The sequence below is a fragment of the Myodes glareolus genome, chromosome 27 (genome assembly GCF_982192425.1).
Source record: "Myodes glareolus chromosome 27, mMyoGla1.1, whole genome shotgun sequence".
Classification (NCBI taxonomy): domain Eukaryota; kingdom Metazoa; phylum Chordata; class Mammalia; order Rodentia; family Cricetidae; genus Myodes; species Myodes glareolus.
The window spans coordinates 32,287,582-32,308,990 of record NC_142052.1 but is presented as its reverse complement, the minus strand read 5'-3'; the positions used below and the strand labels follow the sequence as shown (position 1 = coordinate 32,308,990).

The following is a 21,409-nucleotide window of genomic DNA, read 5'->3' as shown; positions in this document are numbered from 1 at the left end:
TTAAGAGTCTGCTATTGATCTCCTAATTTGCAACTTTTGGGGTCTAATTTTTTGTAAACCTATTTTATAGCCTACATGATTCATAGAATCTCCTCTTTATATTTTTAGGAGCAATTTGTAATCTCCAACAAGTCAAAAATTTTTTACTTCTTTAAATATTTTTTCTAATGCGTCTACATTTGAATCAGATAACAAAATGTTCTCCAAGTAATGGTAAACTATAGATTCAGGAAATTGCTTTTAAAAAGATTGTTTCTAGGAATGCCCTGTCTATAATTTCTTTTAAGGTGATCTTGTTTCCCACAATTATAACATTTGACATTTTGATTTTTCCTTGTATCTCTAGAAATAACTTCTCCTATCCAGGCACCATTATGTTCATCATGCTCATGTTAATTGTGTCTTGGATCCGTTCTTCCAAAGGTGTTGACCATGCCTGTAACAGGCTAGTTATCCTTTTGAATAGAAAATTGGCATTTTCAAAAGCCAGAGTTTCAATTATTATTTTTCCAACTTCTGAATTCTATTCAGAATCATTCTATTTACTGCTGGAGTCAGTCTTTGTAATAAATTTGTAAAGGCTCCGGGCAGTGGTGAAACACGCCTTTAATCCCAGCACTCTGGAGGCAGATGGAGCTCTGTAAGTTCGAGGCCAGCCTGGTCTACAAGAGCTAGTTCCAGGACAGGCTCCAAAGCTACAGAGAAACCCTGTCTCAAAAAAACCAAATAATAAATAAATAAATCTGTAAAGACTTCCTTTGAGCCCTGTATATCTTTAAAATGACTCATTTTTTTTCCTATTTCTCCAGTTCTGTCCCAAGTATTCAAAGCTGTTGTGCATCATAAATCCATAGTGTGGTCATCATAAACAGCCTGCCTTTCTGTAGTAGCCTAATCTGCTTCTCCAATAATTTGATATTGGGAGTTTCTATACCTCTACCTTTACTCTGTTGATCAATAATCTTAGCCTCTTACCTGAACCAGTCACTCCATTGTAATTGAGGCTCTAAAACACCATTAGTCAACTCTATCCAGTCTTTAGGAATACTTCTATCACAAACTGACTGTGAGTTTGATATTTGCTTCACAAAAGGTAAATGCATGCCATGTGAGACGATTGCTTCCTTGAATCTCTTTAAATATAGCATTGCCGCAGGATTCCAGTTAGCTGTAATAGAGTCTCTGCCATTTGTAAATTCCTGTAAGGTTATTAGATAGATATATTAAGGTTGATTGTGTGAAAACCTTAGACTATTCCTCTCTATTCTTATAGTGCAATGCTGAAATTGGTTCTCCATTAAATCCCTCTGTCTGTATTTGAATATCTCTGGGATCTGCTTTATTAAGTTTTTCTAAGGCCTGTATCTTAGCACTCTTATTAATCAACTTTTTAGTGATAAGACAAAAATGATAAAGCTGATAATGTTTACATCTGACATTACATAAATTCCACCTAGATGTCCTCTCGTTTAACGGTTTCATTTTCAAACTGTGCAGCATATTATCATCCAGAGATCCACATCCTTCCATTGCAATGGTAGTTCCCATGGTAACCTTGGAAAAAACTCTCTCTTTTAACTAATTCCCCCCCTTTAAGGATTCCTACATTAGGTTATAAAGCTGATTGGCCCTTAGCTCTGGCTACTTATTAGCTCTTATAACTTATGTTACCCCATTATCTTTATCTACATTAGCCACATTGGCTCCGTACCTTTCTCAGCTGGGCAAGTTACATGCTGCCTCTTCAGTGGTCTGCGCAGGAGTGCCGGAGGGACCTTCCTCCTCCGTAACTTTATTCTATTCTCTTTGCCCCGTCTCTACTTCCTGTCTGGTTGACCCGCCTATACTGCCTGCCTGGCCAATCAGCGTTTTATTAAAATACATGATTGACAGAATACAGATAATTCTCCCGCACCAATTGACTATAGAAAACTACACTTGATATTACGGGATATTCTTCTGTCATACCTATGAAATTTCCATAAGACTGTTTATTTTAAAAGATTGTGTAAAGAGTAGAAATGTATTCTTCATAAAAGTATATAATCTTTATTCATTGGGTCATTGCTGCTAAAAAACAATTTAGAGAGATTGAGGGAGAAATTGTCTTAAATAAATGTTTTTCTTTACTTTATCAACTGATTGGTCTATTACAGGAAATGATGAGGTGGTGGCTTCCTTGGCAATGTGGATGGGACCTTCACCTTGATCTTTGTGTTTGTGACTAGACCTGGTTTCATCTATGATCAATTTTTTTTAAGTCTAGAGTAAGACCCTATAACATGCTTATTTTAAATTGCAAGTCACATGTACTGTTTTCTTATCTCCAGAATTGATGCCTTCTCAAGAAGCATACCAAGCAATCTTCCATCTGAGGAGATTGCAAGTAGCACCATAGGAAGGACCATTTCATCTGATGAATGCGAATATCAAAGAAGCCATTTTTGTAAAAGTCACGCATCTTCAGGTGGGACCAATACACCATTGTCAATGTTTCCCTCAAAAGTCAAGAACATTTTCACGAATTCCTTTCACAGAAAAGATCCACCAAGTGAATATCAGACAGGACAATTTTTCTCCAATAATTTATGTTCAACAATGAAAGCCAACGGCACACAAACTTCCCTTCCTGATGCTCTTAATTTGCAATATGCTTTTCAATTTACAAGAGCTAAGGATCTCCATGTGGCACCATCCCCTCCTGTTCATGTCTTATTTTCTAGTGATCAAATTAGACACATGGAAGAAAATATAAAAAGGAAAATCCTTGTGAACCCCAAAGCTCGATCATGGAGAGAAGCTGAAGGTCTGCACCCCAGAGCTCAGGAGCCATCGATTCATTCTCATCATTCACATAATGAAGGGGTTATTCCTGGTGAAGCACGAATTACTTTCCCAGACCAAAGTGCTATGCAGAATCAATTGATTCATGAAGCACAGTGTACTAGGCAAACCCAACCATTCATTCATGAGCAGGATTCAGACAGCAGCCAGCCTGGTTTCTCTGAGCCTGCATACTTTCGGAGACCGCTGTTTTCTAGCAGGGCACAAAACTCTGTGCAGGCCCAACAAATCAGCCATGAAGATAAGGGCCAGCATTTCAATCACACCCCATGTATTGTTGAAACAGAATATTCAGCCAAGGGCATAGAGTCTGCTGAACCTTTCAGCAAGACTCACAATTCTGTTTATTTTAATGACCAAAACAAGAGTAACCGTCTAGGTAAAGGGCAATATAGTGTTTTCCAGAATGCTGAATTTTTGTCTTTAAATTCAAATTTATTGGCTAAAGCTATGGCGCAACAAAAGGTAGCACCAGGCCAACAACCACGGGCTTCGTTGGAATCAATCCAGTATGACGCATACAGTTCAATGCCTTTCTCACCTACCATCGAAAGGGACAGAAATGGGAGAAAGACACCAGGCAATGAAAGAAAACTCAGTCTTAGAGTTCTGCCTCCCAAAGCAAAGCAAACCTTTCCTTCACGGGTGTTTCCAATCGCAGTGTGTCGTACTTCAGAAAACAAGATAGAGTTAAAGCGCAAGAAGTTGAAAAGAGCACATCAAAGGAAAATAATGTCAGCTATAGCTTTCCATCTCATTTCTGTCTCGAAGCTGATCACTCCGCATGGTAAAAAGTATTTCTCAAAATGTCTAGTGGCCGTTATTCCAGACCTCATAAAATGGGAACATTTTCTGCAGAAGTCACTAGATACAGAAAACATCAATTATACAAATTCTAATGATGCAATGACGTTGGACACTATGGAAAACACAGAACGCTCTTTCCTGGTCAACACTCCTGAACTGGCAGCTCCTTGTTCATTTGACCTGAACATTCCAAAGCATGAGGGGTTTTCAGGAGTGATGTCAGAGTCTGCATGGAAAAATGCTTCACTTCCCCAAATAGAATCGAACAGAGAAATGAAAGTACAGAAGGACATCCAAAATACAGAGAATGGAGAGAAATTAGCAGTTGGTACACCAGACATACAAAAGTGCTTTTCAAAAGGTAGTGTACAGAATACCAAAAATTCAGGGGAAATGATTCTGAACTTTCCAGGTATCAATTTAAATATTTCACTGGGATCCCAAAAGCACGAGGAAAATGAATTCAAAAATATAAATGTCCAAGTGACTACAGGAAGCATAAATCTGAAGGAAGAGAAACCATTAACGGCTAATATTATCGAATATGGTAACCCAAGTGAGAGTGAGAAGCCGGAATGTGACACTCAAAGCAATAAAACAAATAGACATCAGGATGAAAGGATGTCCGATACCTATCATAATGCCACACAGGCTACCATTTCTCAACTCTTTGATATGGAAATGGGTAACCAATTAGAAGCCAACATAGGCACACTGACAAATTGTAGTTATACTGCACTAAAGCAAGAGGAACTACTAGATGAAAAGAAAATACAGGAAGTTAAGCATATTGATAAGAGCTCCATACTTAGAAAACCCCATGAGTCGGACAGTGATGAAGAGGAAAAAGAAACTGTTCGACCGCTGGCAGAAGACTTTAGAGTCAGCGTAGGTCTGAAGCAGAAGGACAGATGTGCCCAGTTTGAAATGGGACCGATCCCATCAGGAAAAAGAAAAATTCAAAGTCCAAAGAAAGCAGTACAGTCACAGACAACTTCTACACAGACAGTGTGGGAGACTGGCCCATGCCCCTTGACAAATCCACTACAAGTTGCGCAAGTAAAGCGAAGGACAGACAAATCTCCAGACAGAGACAAGGCTGCAAGTCCCGTGCACCCAACTTTAGTGCCAGAAAACTCACCTGCTGGTGAGTGTTTAATTGAAACTACCGGACACAAGGCCCCATTCTGTGGAAAGCCCACAAAAACACCAGATGGTCATATTACAGAAGACAAAGAAAACTTGCAAAGGGACTTATGTGCAGTTGCCACAGGACCGTTCAAAGTCCAAAAAAAATCATCAGGGCCAAAAAATGTACTCAGTGTCAAGCACAAAATTATTAATGTGAAAAAAGCTGCATCTTCCTCGAGGCTTTCTGTCACTGTACGTGACACTCTGAACCATAAGAGAAGAGTGAAACACAGCTTTGAAATACTCATTAAACAAACACTGCATGACGTAACATTGGCACCTGTGCTCCTGAACATTCATCCTCAGGGGTCTAGTGTTCACTGTAATAAAACAAATATCAAGCTAACACCCCAAAAAACCCAAGTCGAAAAGAAAGAAAAGAATTTGGATTCCCTTAGTAAAGGAAGCAAAACTGTAGATACTCTAGAAGTTCGGTTGTGCCATGGTGTGAAATTGGTGGAGCAAGTCCTGCCGGAGACAGTGGCTCACGTTAAGAGGAACCACGGATTTGATGCACATCCAGTGAAGGAGATTAAGATGGAGGAGGAATTGTTTCAAGGAGTATCTTCCACTGAAGCAATTAGGGAATCAGTTGACTCACTGAGAATGGACTCATTTTGTGTTGCAAATACAAAAACTGGCACATCTACATGGGACGAGCTCCAGTATAGTTCAGAATTAGAGTTGGGTCCCCCAACATCGGGAGAATTACTGACGGGAGACCCTCTGATCCAATCAAGAGAAAGGAATGTTCCAAGTAGTAAGAATGATACAAGGGAAATCAGTAGTGGTTTGACCCAAAAAGCTTTCTCATACTCTTTAAATTACTGCACGCCTGTGTTGACTCATTCTAAAAAGAAGAAAAGCCAAACAAGATTCACAAATAAGAGCACCGTGAGGCTCGAGTATATGAATAAGGTGAAACCACCAGCCTCCAAAACACTCAGTACCACAGGCAATAAACAGAATCCAAAATCGAACCTTAAGACCAAATTAGAAAAAATAAACCACGCTAAATCATTTTTGCTTGAAAGCCAAAACACTCTTTGCTTATTCATCAATAGCAGATTGCGGGGAGGGTTCTGTCATGCTCAGCTAAAGCAAGAACCAGCGAGCAAAATATGTGTTGATAGTGTTGCTGAGAGTAGAACATTCTACAACAGAGAGAAAAAACTTCAAGAGAAACAAGAACCTTTTGTACAGGCAGCTCCGTGGCATGACCAATACCAGTGGGCTGATGCCGATCAAAGGAAGGACACTCTTCTGGATGAGCCAGACCCATCGCTGATCTCTTTAAGTCAAGAGCAACCTGCTAACTGTCAGGGTGTAAAGTGCCAAGAAGACTTCCTGCAAAATGCTCTGGAGGACACCCTACAAGCGGCTCCCATCCAAGCTGAAGGATTTCAGAAAACTATCAAAACAGAAAGTGGTGTAAACTTCCCTGTGGTTCCTAAAAATTTATCTCCTGAAGCAGGGAATTCTTCACCTGGTGAATTCACAGACATAGCAGACAATGATTTAGAATCAGATGAAAAGTCTGAACATGAACTAGATTTGTACCCTGTGGGAAAATATTCAGAGTCATCAAGAAGTCTGAAGGAGATGTTCCTACAGTTTTCTGATTCTGTTACTAGATCCTTGGTTTCTAGTCGTAAAGAGAGGAGACAAGCACTAAGATCAAAGAAGCAGACAACAGTGAATCGTAAATACAGAGCTACAAGGGAAATAAAGACATCAGATTCACAGACAGTTAACTTCAGATACAGCAACAAACTAAACCACGTGGAGATAAACGATCTACAGCAGAGGGGTAGCATAGCAGGTGCCTTCTTGGAAATCATTCACTCTAAGGCATATATTTTGTCCAACAAAAAAAGGAGAAAGTCAAAATCATGGGCAGGTAAACAGAAAATAAGAAGACTTGGTTATATGCAGCAAATGCGAGAGAAATTCCCAGATGGAGGAAACGCTCAGTGTCTGGCTTCTGCTGATGTAAGCAGTTTCCCTAGCATGAAGCACAATGAAGAGAAAGGGGAAGAGGAACCAGAACGTTTCCTGATCACACAGAAGAGCCCTCACCTTATACTTGATGTGCATCATGAAAAAGACCGTGACCCTGTTCAATCAGATAAACAACTGAACCAAGTAGGAAGAACAATTACTCAGGTACAACCTCAGACACCTACAGAAGTTGCTTCCTGTTCTGCCCTATGCCCCATCCCAGATGAATTTCAATTAGAAAAACTAGAGGACGGTGCATTATCTGAAAGCAACAGGGATCCGTCTGGTGACAGACGACACAAGGGACAGGCTGCTGACAGTGAGGAGCAGGCATGGGAGCCACCTGCCTCACACACGAATCCAAAGCAGACTGGGGAAAAGAAATGGGACCCAGCCAAAGTGAATGGCAGGCATCAAGAGAAAAAACTTGCAGCTGAAACATTCTCCTTGACAAATGCCGCACTGGATATTAATCTGAGCAGCAAGATAGACTCAGAAACAGGCACACCAAGTGAAAAGACACCTTGTTTGATACAATGGAATCCAGAAGCAGAGATACTGCTTCATAAAGGAAAGGTTCTTTTAGAAGACATCAAACAAATTGATCTTCAAGATAAAGAAGAAAAGAAAAATGATGACACATTATTAAAGCCATTCTCACAGTGTAGTCGAGATTTTGTATTTTGTCCACATCAAAGCAGGGATCCTAAGTCTCAGAAATTAAGAAAACAAAGAGAGAAGAACATTCTGCTCATCGTAGAACAGGACATTCCACAGCAAAGTCAGTCAGCAGATCTAACACGAAGAGAGTGTGCTGTGTGTACATCAAGTCCAAAGGTTCCTCCCATACAACCAGATGAAGTTAGCACCGGTAGAGCAAAATACGACATCCCTGCTGATGGAACTCATGCTCAGAAACCGAACAGTTGGGATAGATTGGAAAGAGAAGGGCTTAAAAGTGATCTACAAGCAACCATCACAGAGTCTTCGGATCTATCACCCCCTGAGGTACTAAGATCCAAAAGGAAAAGCAAGGTATCTACATGCAAAGCCTTACAAGGTAAAGTGTGTTCAGCTGGTGTAACTATGAAAAGAAGGAAAGTATTCGTCTCAAAGGTATTGACTATTCCACAGTGTGGTCATAGGAACAATCTACTTCCAAAAACCTTGAAATCACTGGTTTCTGAATTACTAATACAGTCTGCTGTCTTGCCTGATACTCTTAATATAATAATATTGAAAAATTCAGCAGCAGAGAAAAATAAAAGATCATTAACCCAGGAACTGGCAGCAACAATGCTAGGGTCTTTGAGCTTCTCCACACCTACATCAAAAGAGAGAGCGAATTTAGAAATCCCGGACAAGGGAAATGAAATGATTAACAGCTCTCTAACTGACAAAACCAGGAACGAAGCAATCTCTCAGACACTTACTGCTGCAGGATGTGGATCTCCAAAGCAAAGTAAACCCACGGCAGGTTCATCCCTAAATGTCATCTCTCCCATATCTGTGTCTCTTGATCCTAACACATGTGATGAAATAGAAGATAGGGATTTGAAGATCACAATGGGACTTAGTTGTGAGCTTCTTGACCGGTCAGTACATAAAGAAAAAGCTTGGTGTACACACTACATGGACAAGGATGCTACCTCAAATGGCACTGAAGATGTACAAGGTCAAGGAGGCAAAGAGGACCAGCACTTCAGTTTCAGTGCTCAGAATATGACAGAGCCTAATTCTACGCAATCTGGATTACAATGGATTAATTCAGCAACTTATCCAGAGCTAGAGAGAACCCTATACAATGGGCAAGCACAGCCAGTCAATGTGAACACCCCTCAAAGCAGCACGGTGAGTGTGATGTCTCCACTTCTAAATGCAGAGGAACCTGAGACTGGCTCCATACCCTGTGATCACACCCGTGATGAAGGTCCCAGGAGAAAATGTGACTATGTTATTTCTGAACAAAAAGCATGGGCTGAAAGGGACTTAACATCTTTGAAACCTTTCCAGGAGTCCAGCCCTGTGTCATCTGAATCCAAATGCGAGGGCTGCACGTTAGAGTTTTCAGGCAAAAAATATGTGAGTTCCAAGGCAAGGAAAGCCTCGGGGCTGCTTCATATTGCAAGGCATTATACGCGAGTCCACAGAAAGAAGAGGCACCATGAGGTGAAACACAAGTTAAAAAGGGATAAATGTGTGGAGGTGGCACTGCTTCATGCTGTTGAAGATGCAGAGAGTTGTCCACTCAAACTCCCAACTGATGCACTTTCACTTGATAAGGCAGCAAAAGTTGCTTTTTCTAGTAGAATACCTCAAAGATGTAATGCAGCGGAAAAGGCAGAGTTACCATCAAGCTTATCCACAACTTTCTTGAGAGCTTTCGATTTTTTCATACCTGATTTATCTGGCTCTAAAGGCCAGGTGGACACAGAAAAATTATCAGAAAATGAAATTATGTTGAATAGGAGATTTTCAACCATGAAGAAAAAGAAGACATCAGTTTCGAAGATAATTAAAGTAGATGAACACTTTATCACAAACTACAAGAAATTTAAATTAAGAGCAAAAATGAAAGCAATATGGCTCAGTGAAAATAGAACTGGTGTATTTCAAAACACCAAGCACTTTCTATTAACTAACTCTAATGTGGAAAATCCATTCAAAACAGAGGTAGGTTTGCGAGTATCAAAGTCTACCCATACACAGCCAACACACGGGGCGTCACCAGTTGAAGGCATAGCAGAGTGTGATGATTCTGTTGACAAGGTTGGTTCCAACTTTTTAAAGGATGCTAAAGTGCATGTTGGGCAGCGCTGGCGAGAGAAGCAAGAAGTGCTAATAGAACCTGATCCATTTTATATGAAAAACTTAACAGCAAGTACACATCTCATGAAGAAACCCAGTCTTGAGGAGTCAAAGGGAATACTTTTCAGAGAATATTTGCCACAAAAAAGTCAAACTTTTGAGGCCAATCCAGAAATTGACGTAAAAATAGAGAACAGCAGCATGCAGATAAGCCTCAAAGAAGCACTCTTATATATGGAAAGACCCCACAATCGTCCAGGAGTCAGTGAATCAGCCAGTAACACTACCAAACATGGAGTAAAGAACACTGACCAGTCTTCTTCAAAAGAAAAGTCTTCATTTTATTTGACAGGAATTGCCACTTCTGTTGCCAGGCATTTAATTGCTTCCAAAGGATTTAAAAGGCATATGGGTGGCATCAGAACACTCAACCTGTCAATTCATAAAGGTATCCCTTCACAGGTGAAGGGGCCGATGGAGTCACAGTCACCTCGTGGAGCCTGTGCTGCTGTAAACATAAAAGAGACACGGGATTCTAGAGCCTTAGAGATAAAAGTAGATAATGGTGAGGTAAATACAGATATGAAATCCATCTACACGTATATGCCAATTCAACAAATAAACATGGCGTCATCACAGAACGTATGGGATATGTATGAGAAATCTTCAAAAGAAAATGGCCTGGACAAAGCACAGATGAAGAGGAAAGAAGAGTTTGCACAGCTGCCGTTTGGAGCAGATCAAAAGAGACAACCTGGTCCTTTCAAATCAGACGTGCCTTCCGCTAGCACAGTCCACTGCAAGGATATCATGCTTCAGAAAACAGCTATTTATTTAATAGATCAAGAAGGAAATGCAACAGTCGGAGAAGAGTTTAACCAAGAGGTTGTTCTTTCCTCTAATACACATGCTCTTCAAATTGGAAGGCAGAACGGTGGATTTAAAACAGATTGGGAAACAAAGTCCAAGTCTTTTGCCCAGCCAAAAAAACAGGAAAAACCTAATGTCTTAGGACCTACGTGGAGTTCTTATGCCAGTGACACTACCTGTCCTGAAACTAGAAGAGAGAAAGATACGGCAAAAATATCAAATGTGAAAACTACTGTGTGTGCCACACAAATAAAGCTGAAGGCAAAGAAAATGCCGGTTCCTCTACTTCTTAGACACGGGGACAGTAGCAATAAAAAAGAACTGGGACATAGCATGCAGCACCAGCACCAGAATGCATTAGAGCTGAGGAGAAGAAATGGACAAAATCTGGATCTAAAAGCTAATCTGGACTTGGAATGCTTTATATCCCCGGTTACAAAGCTTACCAGTGTAAAACTGGAGAAAGACAAGTTGGGAGGAAGAAAAAACACTCTTCCACAGAAAATTATGGAGAAACCATCCGACCAAAGGCAAAAGTCGGGGTCAGGACGTGTTGATGTACCTAGGAAACTCGAAGAAAATATTAAAGAGGTGCATGGTGACTGCACTTTCAAGGACATTCACCAACAATTTGTACAAAAATTTGGGGTTGAGTCAGAAGAAATTAAAGAGCATCACTCTTGCAAATTAGACAATTTACAAAGAAAGACAAACTCTGAGTTAACTTCCCAGAAAGATGAAACTGATCACATTGGGCTAGCTACCTCCAGAAACAGAGGAGGAACAAAAGTCTACATTGGTCCACAAGACAGCCTACAACAGGAATATCCACTGGAACAAGGGATGATTCTTCAGACAGTGAAGGAATTTCCTCATTGTGGAATGACAAACAAATTCATAAAAAGACGAGACATCAAAACATCAAGTCCACAGATGATAGGAGAAATGGAAGTAATGGAAAACCCATTAGATCCAAAGGAAGCATTGCTTATTCCCAGGCTTCTTGTACAGCAAGCAAATATGTTCACAGACCCTCTTCCTGGATCCATTCCCTCTCAGGTACCATGCCAACCTCACACTGAAGAGCCGAAGGAAAACAAGAAAATAAGTGACAAACTATTAAAGAATTCGACTCCACCGCTGAAGAAAGCCTCAGATGCGGAATATATTTCAGATATGGATCACGTTCCTGGAAGTATTGAAGAACTACTCTTGCTAAAAGAACAGGAAAAGAGGAGCAAAAGAAGTAGAGGGGGTAAAAATTTTGAAACGGCAGAAGACATAAAAGCAACAATGAAGAACCCCACTCCATTTCCAAATAATTCACCACCCAGAACACAGTTCATCAACACAACGAGCAGTGCTGTGTTCGGGCAAAGAGATGGGACAGAACCAAAGAGGAGTGTGGCCACACTGTGGACTCAGGAAAGGTTGTGTGTACAACGGACAAGCCTGGACTTTGTTTTCACACAGGAGCCGACGTCTAAAGATATATATCACCGCAAAAGAAGAGCAGCTTTCATGGACGGCATCCTGTATCACAAAATGATAAAAATGAAGCTGAGGAAGACAACCTCTGGAAAGTTGCTCAACGATACCAGATATGGAGCCCACAGCTACAGAAAGGAGCCAAGACACGGCATTAAGACCCAGAAGGAGCTCCCCCAGGAAAAAACTGTGGCAGGCTTACTGTGGAAGGATTCTGGCTACACTGCGTCTCAAATTAAAAAGCTTAGAGAAGTAAAAGAGGGGAATGGCAAACCCCGAAGGCCATTGAACGGAACTAATTTGATATCTATGCAGCCCACTGATAACAATTCAACATCGAGCACCATCAGAACATCAGAACAATATGCTATGAAGCAAAAAGAACACCAAGTGTTTTTACTAGATATTACCCCACAGAATAAAGTTCAGTTCATGCCTGGCCAACAAGTGGAGGAGCCTAGACATATCAAGTTGAGTGCCCATTTGGAAAAAGAAGCATACCGTGTCGTGTTTCCAGAGCCTGAAGAAACTGATTCCAGTAGGCTTGAGTCTCAAAGACCCAGAGCAGATCCAGAATGGGAATTCTCGACTGCACAGAGAGCAGAGCAAGGAGTTAGGACAGACCCCATCAGACATGCACTTTCGGTTCCACCCAGTAGAGGAGGACCCGAGAAGATGAAGATTTCAAGTGCCAAAGGACATGGTGTATTTCTCATGGAGCTGGATACTTTCCAGAAAGAGACATGCAAGGTGCAAGAATTGCTTAAACAAGGTGAGTCTTCGCCGGCAGGCTTGGAGAAGGTCACCTGCCCCTTTAGGGAGCCCTTTCACTTGGAAAGCTCAAAGGTAGCTAAGAAAGTGGGTCCGGATCATAACATGAACAATATTTCCCGTCTATTTGGATTAAGAGAAACTGACCCAGAACTAGGTTCCGAAGCACAGGCATTTCTCTGCACAGATCTAGAGAATCTATACAAAACAGGTACAGCTCAGAGAGGCTATGCAAAGTCAGGTCACAGGCCTCGAATCCTTCTGAATTCTGTACCTTGCCACAAGAGGGCTCCTCGTCACTCAAAACGAAGATCGAGTACAACAAGGAAGGACAGTGGTGCCAGTGCCCTAGGTGCCAAACTGAATCTCAGGGGCAAAGGAAGAGCTGAATCCACTGCCAGTCCACTAAAATTAAATAGACAGAAAGTGGACATTTCAAAAAAAATCAGGGCAAAGCAACTGACTATTTTTGCTCAGAACAAAGAACAAATTGTGGAATTTGTTTTATCGTGTATATTATACAAACTTCAGACTGAAAACGCACAGAAAGAAATTTCAGCAAAAGCAGCACTCAATTCAAAGATTTTTAACCCGGCGCTAGAAAAAGCAGCAAGTGAAGTTAAGATTCTAGGAGGTCACTCTCCAAGTTCAGAAAGAGTTAACCTGCAGGCTAAGGGTGGAGAAGAGCATCCAGAGGATACGTGTGAGCCTATTCCAGCATCTGGCACTCACAGCTTGATGGACAGGCATCAAATTACATCACCACAGGTAGAGAAAGAATTAAAGATAGTAGACAGTCTGGACTATCACACTTTAAATACAGAAAAGGAAGAACATAGCAACAGGACAAAGGAACGAAACCATTACCACCTACCATTTTCCCTCAAGAATTTGGAAGAACATCTATCATGTTCCCAAAATGATTCGTATGTCCAGCCCCATTTAGAACCTCACACAAAGGAAGCAATTTTAAAAGTAGGCGATGTGTCAAGCGAGGCAAAGGGACCAGATTTGTCATCTAAAGCTCAACAAAGTACCGGGTGTGAATGTAGACCAGAGAGGATTTTGCCCTCAGTTATTCTAGAGCAAACAAAAGAACAAGATCCAGAGCTGCCTTTGGAGTCAGGCAGTAAAACTATAAAATGTTCAAGCCTTTTCTCATCTAAAAAAAAGTTATGTGATGGGGTGCAGCTAAGTAAGTTAGTGTCAAATGATAGCTCATCTATGCCAACAGTCAGCAAAAAGGAACTGTTACATAGAGCAAGTCAAAAGAAGCAAGAGGTGTGTCTGCCTAACATGTCCTTACACTGCCTTTCACTATGCTTGCAGTTTTTTCATGAAAATGAAAAACAGAAGGGTAACATAGAACACAGAGTTATGAATGACACAATATGCCCTGAAAGAAAAACCCTAAACTCGAAGAAATTTGTACGTCCACATATTAGTTCCAATGATTATACCCCAAGCAATAACTCAGAGCCACATTGTTACAAGAAAGAGAAAATGATATGCGTAAAACATGGAAAGGGTAAACCAGGTTCAGTTGTAATAAAAACACGTAAATACATCCCTTTACCTCCCTTAAAATTGGATAAAAAGAAAAGTGATGTGCTTATCTCAAGTGATATAAGACAAGAAAAACATAAATCACAGGAAGAGAATGGCATAAAAGGAACGGACACAAAGGGAATAATGGAGTCTAACATTACCTTCAAAACAGAGAAATTATCACTGTCTTATCCTTTCAGTGGAAACAAGTTAACTGTACTGTTTGACAGTATAGAACGACAGGGGAAGGTTCGAGAAGGGTTGAGTAAATCAGACGTGAAACTGAAGAACTCTTGTATTTCATTACCACCTCTATTGCATTTTCACTTGGATTCAAGAATAAAAGTTGAAAAAGATAAGTCAGAACAACTGAAGAGCTGCCTCCCACCCCTAAAGCCCTTGCTGTCACTGAGCGGCAGAAAGGTGCCATGTTCAAAGGCATTTAGTGGAGATAAGTTATGCAAGTTAATAGAATTAAAGGATGCTCCACAGAGGAAAGAATATAGAAATAATATCGTAGATTTGAAAGATAGACTAGGCCTCATTGGTATTGCTCGAAAAGGAACGACATTACCTTTGAAATACTTACCACATGGAAAGGAAAAATTGTGGAACAATAAAAAAGAATCAACACAGGGAGAAGAAAAAAATACAGTCAGAAAAGAGGCGAGAGACAAAAAGATACCCAAATTGATTGATCAGAATGTCAGGAAATTAGCACGAGCACCTGCACTCAGTATCAAGGAGTTGCAGAGAGAAACCCGGAAAGAAAAACTTATAGATCAGATCAACACAGTTGTAGCATTGTCTGTCTCACAATTGCAACTCAATAAATATCCAGGTGCACAGAGAGTTAATAGAGAAGTTTACAATGAGATAAAATTATTGAAGGAACATGTGGCACAGAAGGAAAAGGAAGGTAGGGAAAAGGATGGGGATGTGAACAGTACAATGCATGCCGAGGATATATATTCAAAAACAAAGAAATCATCTACTTTACTTATGCAGAATTTCAGTGACCTTCAGGGGAAAACTAAAGAACAAGAGGGAGAGATTGAAGAAGATGGAAGTAAGCCATGTGTAACATTAACTCAGAAGTCGCCTAAGACTTCTGTTGCTATGTCTCCCCAACCTACCCTTACTGTGAGTGCCAGAATCAAGAAAGAACATAGAACAGTGTTAACAAGATCCTCTGTCTCCTTGGGATACGTCCAAAACAAATTAGTCTCAGAAGGAGGCATTTGCATACAGCAAATTACTGGAGATACTTCAATTAGTCTACAAAATAAAAAACAGCACATGTCACAGGAAAAGGAAGAAGCCGGAATACAAATAGCAAAGTTCGTAACAACTCACATGTATCAAGAAACAATGGTGCAGGAACTGAAAGACGAGCAAGTCTTAGATCTGACTAAATCCTCTCCTTTGTTGCCAGATCAGTCTCATCCCAAACTGTTTGAGAAATTAGAATTCAATGACCCAAAACTAAGTCTTAGAAATTCTGCTTTGCAGAGATCCTCAACTAAAGGAAAAACCGTACCTAGAGAGACCATTGTTGGTGATACCATGAAAGATGTAAAAAAACAGCATATATCTCAGAGAAAAGAGACATATCCAAAAGAAATAATAGACAGGCGAGGAGTTGATGTAACTTTGAAAGTACAGAATTTACTTCTGCCCCAGAAGCTCTACAGAACAGAACTACATATGCATATCAATGCACCCAAACCAAAAGAAGAAGACAGTAAAAGTGAACCTCGAGGTTTAAGAAAAATGCATACTTCTCAACCTTCTCCAACCAATATTCCCTCGCATAAAGGTGTACAAGTAGATGAAGAAAGGCTAAAAAGTACACTCTCTTCCCCAGATGCAGAGAAAATAGTTGACATAGAGGCCATGTGTGGTCATGTCAAAAAAGGGAAACAATGTGAAAAACAGATAGAAGTCATAGTAGACTTGACAGCTGGGGTGCATTGCAAAAGGACCAAGGTCTCACCAATTTCACATCTCCTTAATACCAAGGAAGTTGTCCTGAATATGAAGTTTCTGGAGAAAAAAGTACACAACGGTAAAAGTGAACAGGCTGTGGTTGCAACACGGTCTTTCCTGTCTTTGCCATCACTCCCTTCTGAGTATTCACAGGACAAAACACAGAGAGGCACAGCAAGAGGTACAGGACTCTCTTACCCACAGGGAAATTGCCAAGAAGCAGCAGATGCCCAGGAACCAGCAACCAAAGAGTCGGCTGCGGTTGAGAGTGACTGTATTGTTAAGACAACAGAATATAATGTGCTACAGAAGTCCAAGTCCGTGACCAGTGTCCATCAAATAAGTGAGCATCCACAAGTTGAAATGGAAAATGAGTCAGAACCCCAAGATCATAAAATTCATCTCACGAGATTAGGTACCATTAAAAAGGAAACAATGCTGAGCATGTCTTTCAAAGGGCAAAAGGGTCAGCCAGAAAAATGTGAAAAGAAACCTTCAACTAAAATTGGACATTGGAAAAAGGAAAATGAGTTCAAAGATAATTTAAGTAACAAAACAAGTTCTAAGTTGTCAGTTTCTCCAACAAATATATCACTCAAGGAAGCACTGGTCACCAGCGATACCCTCGTGTGTTCAAAACAATCTGTGGCAAAGAGAAAACAGGAAACTGGTTCCGGTAGTTTCATGACGTCAGAGAAAGGTAGACAGAGTAATGCTTCACTAAGTAAAATGTTAACTCCAGCAAAGATGTCTCAAAATAAGGAAGAACAAAATGTTATTGTGGAAGAGCAAGCCATGCCTCAGTCCAAGAGTGGACAGATGATAGAGTCAAAGTCCTCCCTTCCTAATGTTCCAGTTCACAGCAAAAAACAGAGGATATCTTTACAAACAGATGTGGACAAGAAAACCACAGTGAGTATCAACCCGCAAACGCAGTCATGGGTAGACATGTGTACTACAGTGTTTAATGCCACAAGAAGGAAAGAAGATTCACCCTCAATTGTTCCGGAACAAGAACAGTGTGGTCGAGCATTGCCTCAGAAGTTCCATGAGTCTCCGTTGAAAACTGAACACCTGGAAGAAACAAACGCAGCCCCCGATGAAAATCTGAAGCAGACAAAACTAGAAATGAACAGCAACTCTTCTGCGAGTCAGAAAGAAGGGGCGTTGAAAGCGGGTGGGAGGGGAGGTGTAGCCCTAGAAGAAGACAGAAGAGAAATGCAGCAGAGCTGTATTGTCTGGCTGGAGAATAAAGCCAGGGAACACACCAGCACCACTACAAGCTATGCTCTTCCTCCAGCAACAGAGGAACCTGAGATCGAGACTCAGGTAGGCACTTACAGAGGGAATGGCTACCCACCCCAGGAAAAGCTTAAAAGGGAATTAGAGCTATCTTCTGCAAAGCAAAACATTCAAGGACAAAAACTGCTTCAAACCAACACGCCCAATTCATTGTATGTTGATTTTCCTGATTGTCCTAACCATCAGAAAAGCAGATTCGCAGAAACAAATCTGAAAAGAGAACTGAAACCCAAATATTTAACCATGAGAATCCCAAAGTACCCAATTTCAAAGACACTTGGTATCATAGGATGTGATCATTCAATCAGGAAGAGGAAATTAAAATACGCCTTCAACAAACCAAAAACCATGGTTCCAAGTAGTAAATGTGCAGCAGGGATCATCGCCAGAAGTCTTTGTGTTTCCATGATAAGTCCACCTCACGATGAAGGAACGGTAGAATTGGAAACAAACTCAACAAGGGAAAAGAGAGTCTGTCATTCTGAATTCCAGAAGAAATTATCAGATGCTAAAGGCACGAAGGACATCTTGACAGGTGTAAAAGAACTAAGTAAGCTAAGAATGCATTTAGTTTCTAAAGCAACTGAGATAAAACTGAGTCACATACCAGAGATTGTGATCATATCTTGCCAGAAGTGTAAGTCTCAACCCCAAAGGACTATTTCAGAAGATTACAGTGGCAGGCTTTACTTAAAACCTACAAAAATGAATTTTACGTCTCCAAAAGCTGGTTCTGTACATGATAACTTAGAAAGCAATTACCGAAGAGATTTTCCTCCTTTTAGCTGTGTAAAGACAACGAATGTTTCAAATAGCAGCGAGGTCATGACAGAAGCAAAGGGCATCAAAAAGCAAGAAAGTGTCACATCACTAGAAACTCGGAGTCACATTCTCCAGAAGTTCTCCGAGAAAGGAAGGGACAACCTGCTTTTGCACTTTGGAACAAAAGCACTGGAGATAAAAACAACCAGCCTTCCCAGAATTGCGGCACAATCTTACGCAATGGCCAGTGCCCAAGATAAGTCAAAACCCCTATTTACGTGTATCCATTCTGCCACCAAAGGACAGAAACGAATGAACAGAGTTTATGTACTTTTTGATGAAAAATCCTTTTGCAAAATCGACAGTGATCTGCAATGCAAATACCTCCGCTCAATCCCTAGGCCTTCTGTCCCTGTGGCCTCTAAAGCAAATGTCCTTCCCCAACTCCCTTACAAGTTAGACGTGGGTTCGGGCTCAGAATGTAAAACAGTAGAAGACAGAGAAGAAAGTAGTCGTCTTTGGTTTGACACAGACCTTTTACAACATGTTCCTTTCCAAAAGAAAAATCCACAAGAAAGTTTATTCTTCACCAGAAAAGTCCAGGAGCCACCCCACGAGCTTGCCTTTTCTGCTGGTCAACAAGGCACAGAACAGAATGATACGATAATTCCTTCGGAGTTAAAATTACAGATGACACCAGAAAAGGGTGAACAACGTCGTGTATGCTTTCAAGATACCAGTTTATACAAGCATTATAAGATTTCAGGAACTCAGCAAAACAGTGCTGATTTAGCCAGTTCACATTCATCTTGGATTTCTGATGACTGGACCAATGATGTTCCCCTAAATACTGAGACTTCAAGTGACCTGGAGGAATGTCCAGCTTCTGACCTGGCAGAACGTCCAGCTTCTGACCTGGCGGAATGTCCAGCTTCTGACCTGGCGGAACGTCCAGCTCCTGACCTGGCGGAAAGTCCAGCTTCTGAAGAAAGTGACAGTGAGGAATGTGTGTTTATAGGAAACAATTTTTACTTAATTCAGGGTTCACAAAAGTTTCTGTTTGAGGAACTCAAAGCAATTTCATTGGAGAATCTTCACAGAGTGGATGGAGCAACTCTTTTGAAATCAGTTTACCGTGACGATCCAAATGACCATCATACTAGAACCCACAGAAAACACACCTCCCCTGTGGCACAACCTTGCTATCAGTCTCGAAATAGTAAGAAACACAGGTTAAACTCCAAGATGCAGTCTCCTGACGGGCTGTGTTACAGCCCATCCGATACTGTGGAAATAGAGTCGACAACATCTTCCATAACATTCAATGAAGGCAAGCACCAGACCATGACCACATGGAGCAGAACAAGCTACTCTTTAGCCTCCTCAGCAACTGAGTCGAATACTAAATTGGATTTTGCAAAAAAATACGGCGAGTCTTATGTGTGCCCACAAGTCAAAGAAAGAAGGAAGGCTAAATCTGACTTGTGGAGAAAGTTCAATGTTGATCAGAGTTCAAATTATAGTCACTCACACAGTGGAGAGAAGCACGCAAGGAGGAAGAGACTGTACCATTATGAATCAGAAGAACCAAACCCACCAAACAATCGGATGCCAGAGCTAAGTGCTCATCAGCAGAATATCAAAAAGATAGAAAGAAGAGAAAACCAGCCCTTCTTTTATGCCTGTGTACCGGCAGATTCAATGGATGTTATCCCCCAAACCATTCGCTGGCTTATCCCCTCCAAAATCTTACAGAAAAGCAACTTCCATAGTCCTCAAGTGGCAAGTATTTCAAAATCTTGGAATCTGTGCAGTTCATCCAAAAAGCTGTTGGGATCACTTGCAGGGGCCTTTAATATAGTCCGTCATGGTTGATCGCGATTGCACGTGGAGTCTTCTGAATTAGAATTCTGTTTCCTACTGAGACCTTCGATGGAAATAAAACAGTAGAATGTCATATTGCCTTGAGATGTGTTTACTCAACTTGTCTGCTTTATGTCTTGGTAGATTCATGCAGTTATTCTTGGAGGCTGGGGGAGGGGCCTGACTCTGTTCCCATCTACTGGGTAAGAGCGCTCCCTTCTGTTGACATTGCTTTCTCACAATCCGAATGGGAGAGTCCCACAGATCAGAAGTCTTTTCCCCACCCTACCCTTACACTGAAGGGTGAGTGGGAGGAACATTTGATTGTGGAAAAGGTAGCTGAGCTGGAAAGGAGATAAAGAGGGCTCTTTGAGATAGCACTAGGAGGTCCACACTGTCAGACAGCACAAAACCCACAAAAAGGACAGAGTTCTGTCTAATGAGTTTGACAGCCAAACTGAATACCTTAATGCTTTTTATAATAGAGAACTCTGAACACTCAAACACAAAGACCGGTGCCTATTAACTACATTCTAGACCAACAGCCTTTGGTGGAAACTACTTTATCCATATCTCAACAATGTCTTCACCATAAGATTTTGGAACAAATCCTAGATACATCATTTGGTTCATAAATATTTTATTATGTATTTGCATAAGTGCTTTTGTTGTAGAGGGTGGGGACCCTTTGTTCCAGCCGCCCGGCTGGCTTTCTTATACCCAAAATAATCACACAGAAACTGTATTAATTAAAACACTGCTTGGCCATTAGCTCTAGCCTCTTATTGGCTAACTCTCACATCTTGATTTAACCCATTTCTATTAATTTGTGTTCACCACGACGTCGTGGCTTAGCAGAAAAGATTTAACATGTCTGACCTGGTGTCTCCATGGTGGCTCTCTCTCTCTCTCTGCCTCTGCTTTCTTCCTCCCAGAATTCCGTTCTGTTTTCTCTGCCTACCTAAGTTCTACCCTATCAGGCCAAGCAGTTTCTTTATTATTTAACCAATGAAAGCAACACACAAACAGGAGGACCTCCTACACCAGGATTTTCAGAAGACCACAATGTCATTATCACATCTAAAAATAACAAAACCTGTTTCTTAAAATCCAACTAAATTACAGAAGTGACACATTTAAAACAAAATATTTGCTTCAAAAGACT

The 21,409-nt window shown here is 40.9% G+C and overlaps 1 protein-coding gene across 1 annotated transcript in view; it reads left to right on the top strand.

Moving 5' to 3' along the window:
- Lrtm3 (leucine rich repeat transmembrane protein 3) overlaps window positions 1-20,338 on the top strand; it is a 28,841-nt gene extending 8,503 nt beyond the window's left edge. Inside the window, exon 4 of the mRNA XM_048455990.3 lies at window positions 2,331-20,338. Coding sequence (XP_048311947.3) covers window positions 2,331-20,256 — 17,926 coding nt within the window. The 3' untranslated portion in view covers window positions 20,257-20,338. The remainder of the gene's footprint in view (window positions 1-2,330) is intronic.
- The last annotated feature ends 1,071 nt before the right edge of the window (window positions 20,339-21,409 follow it).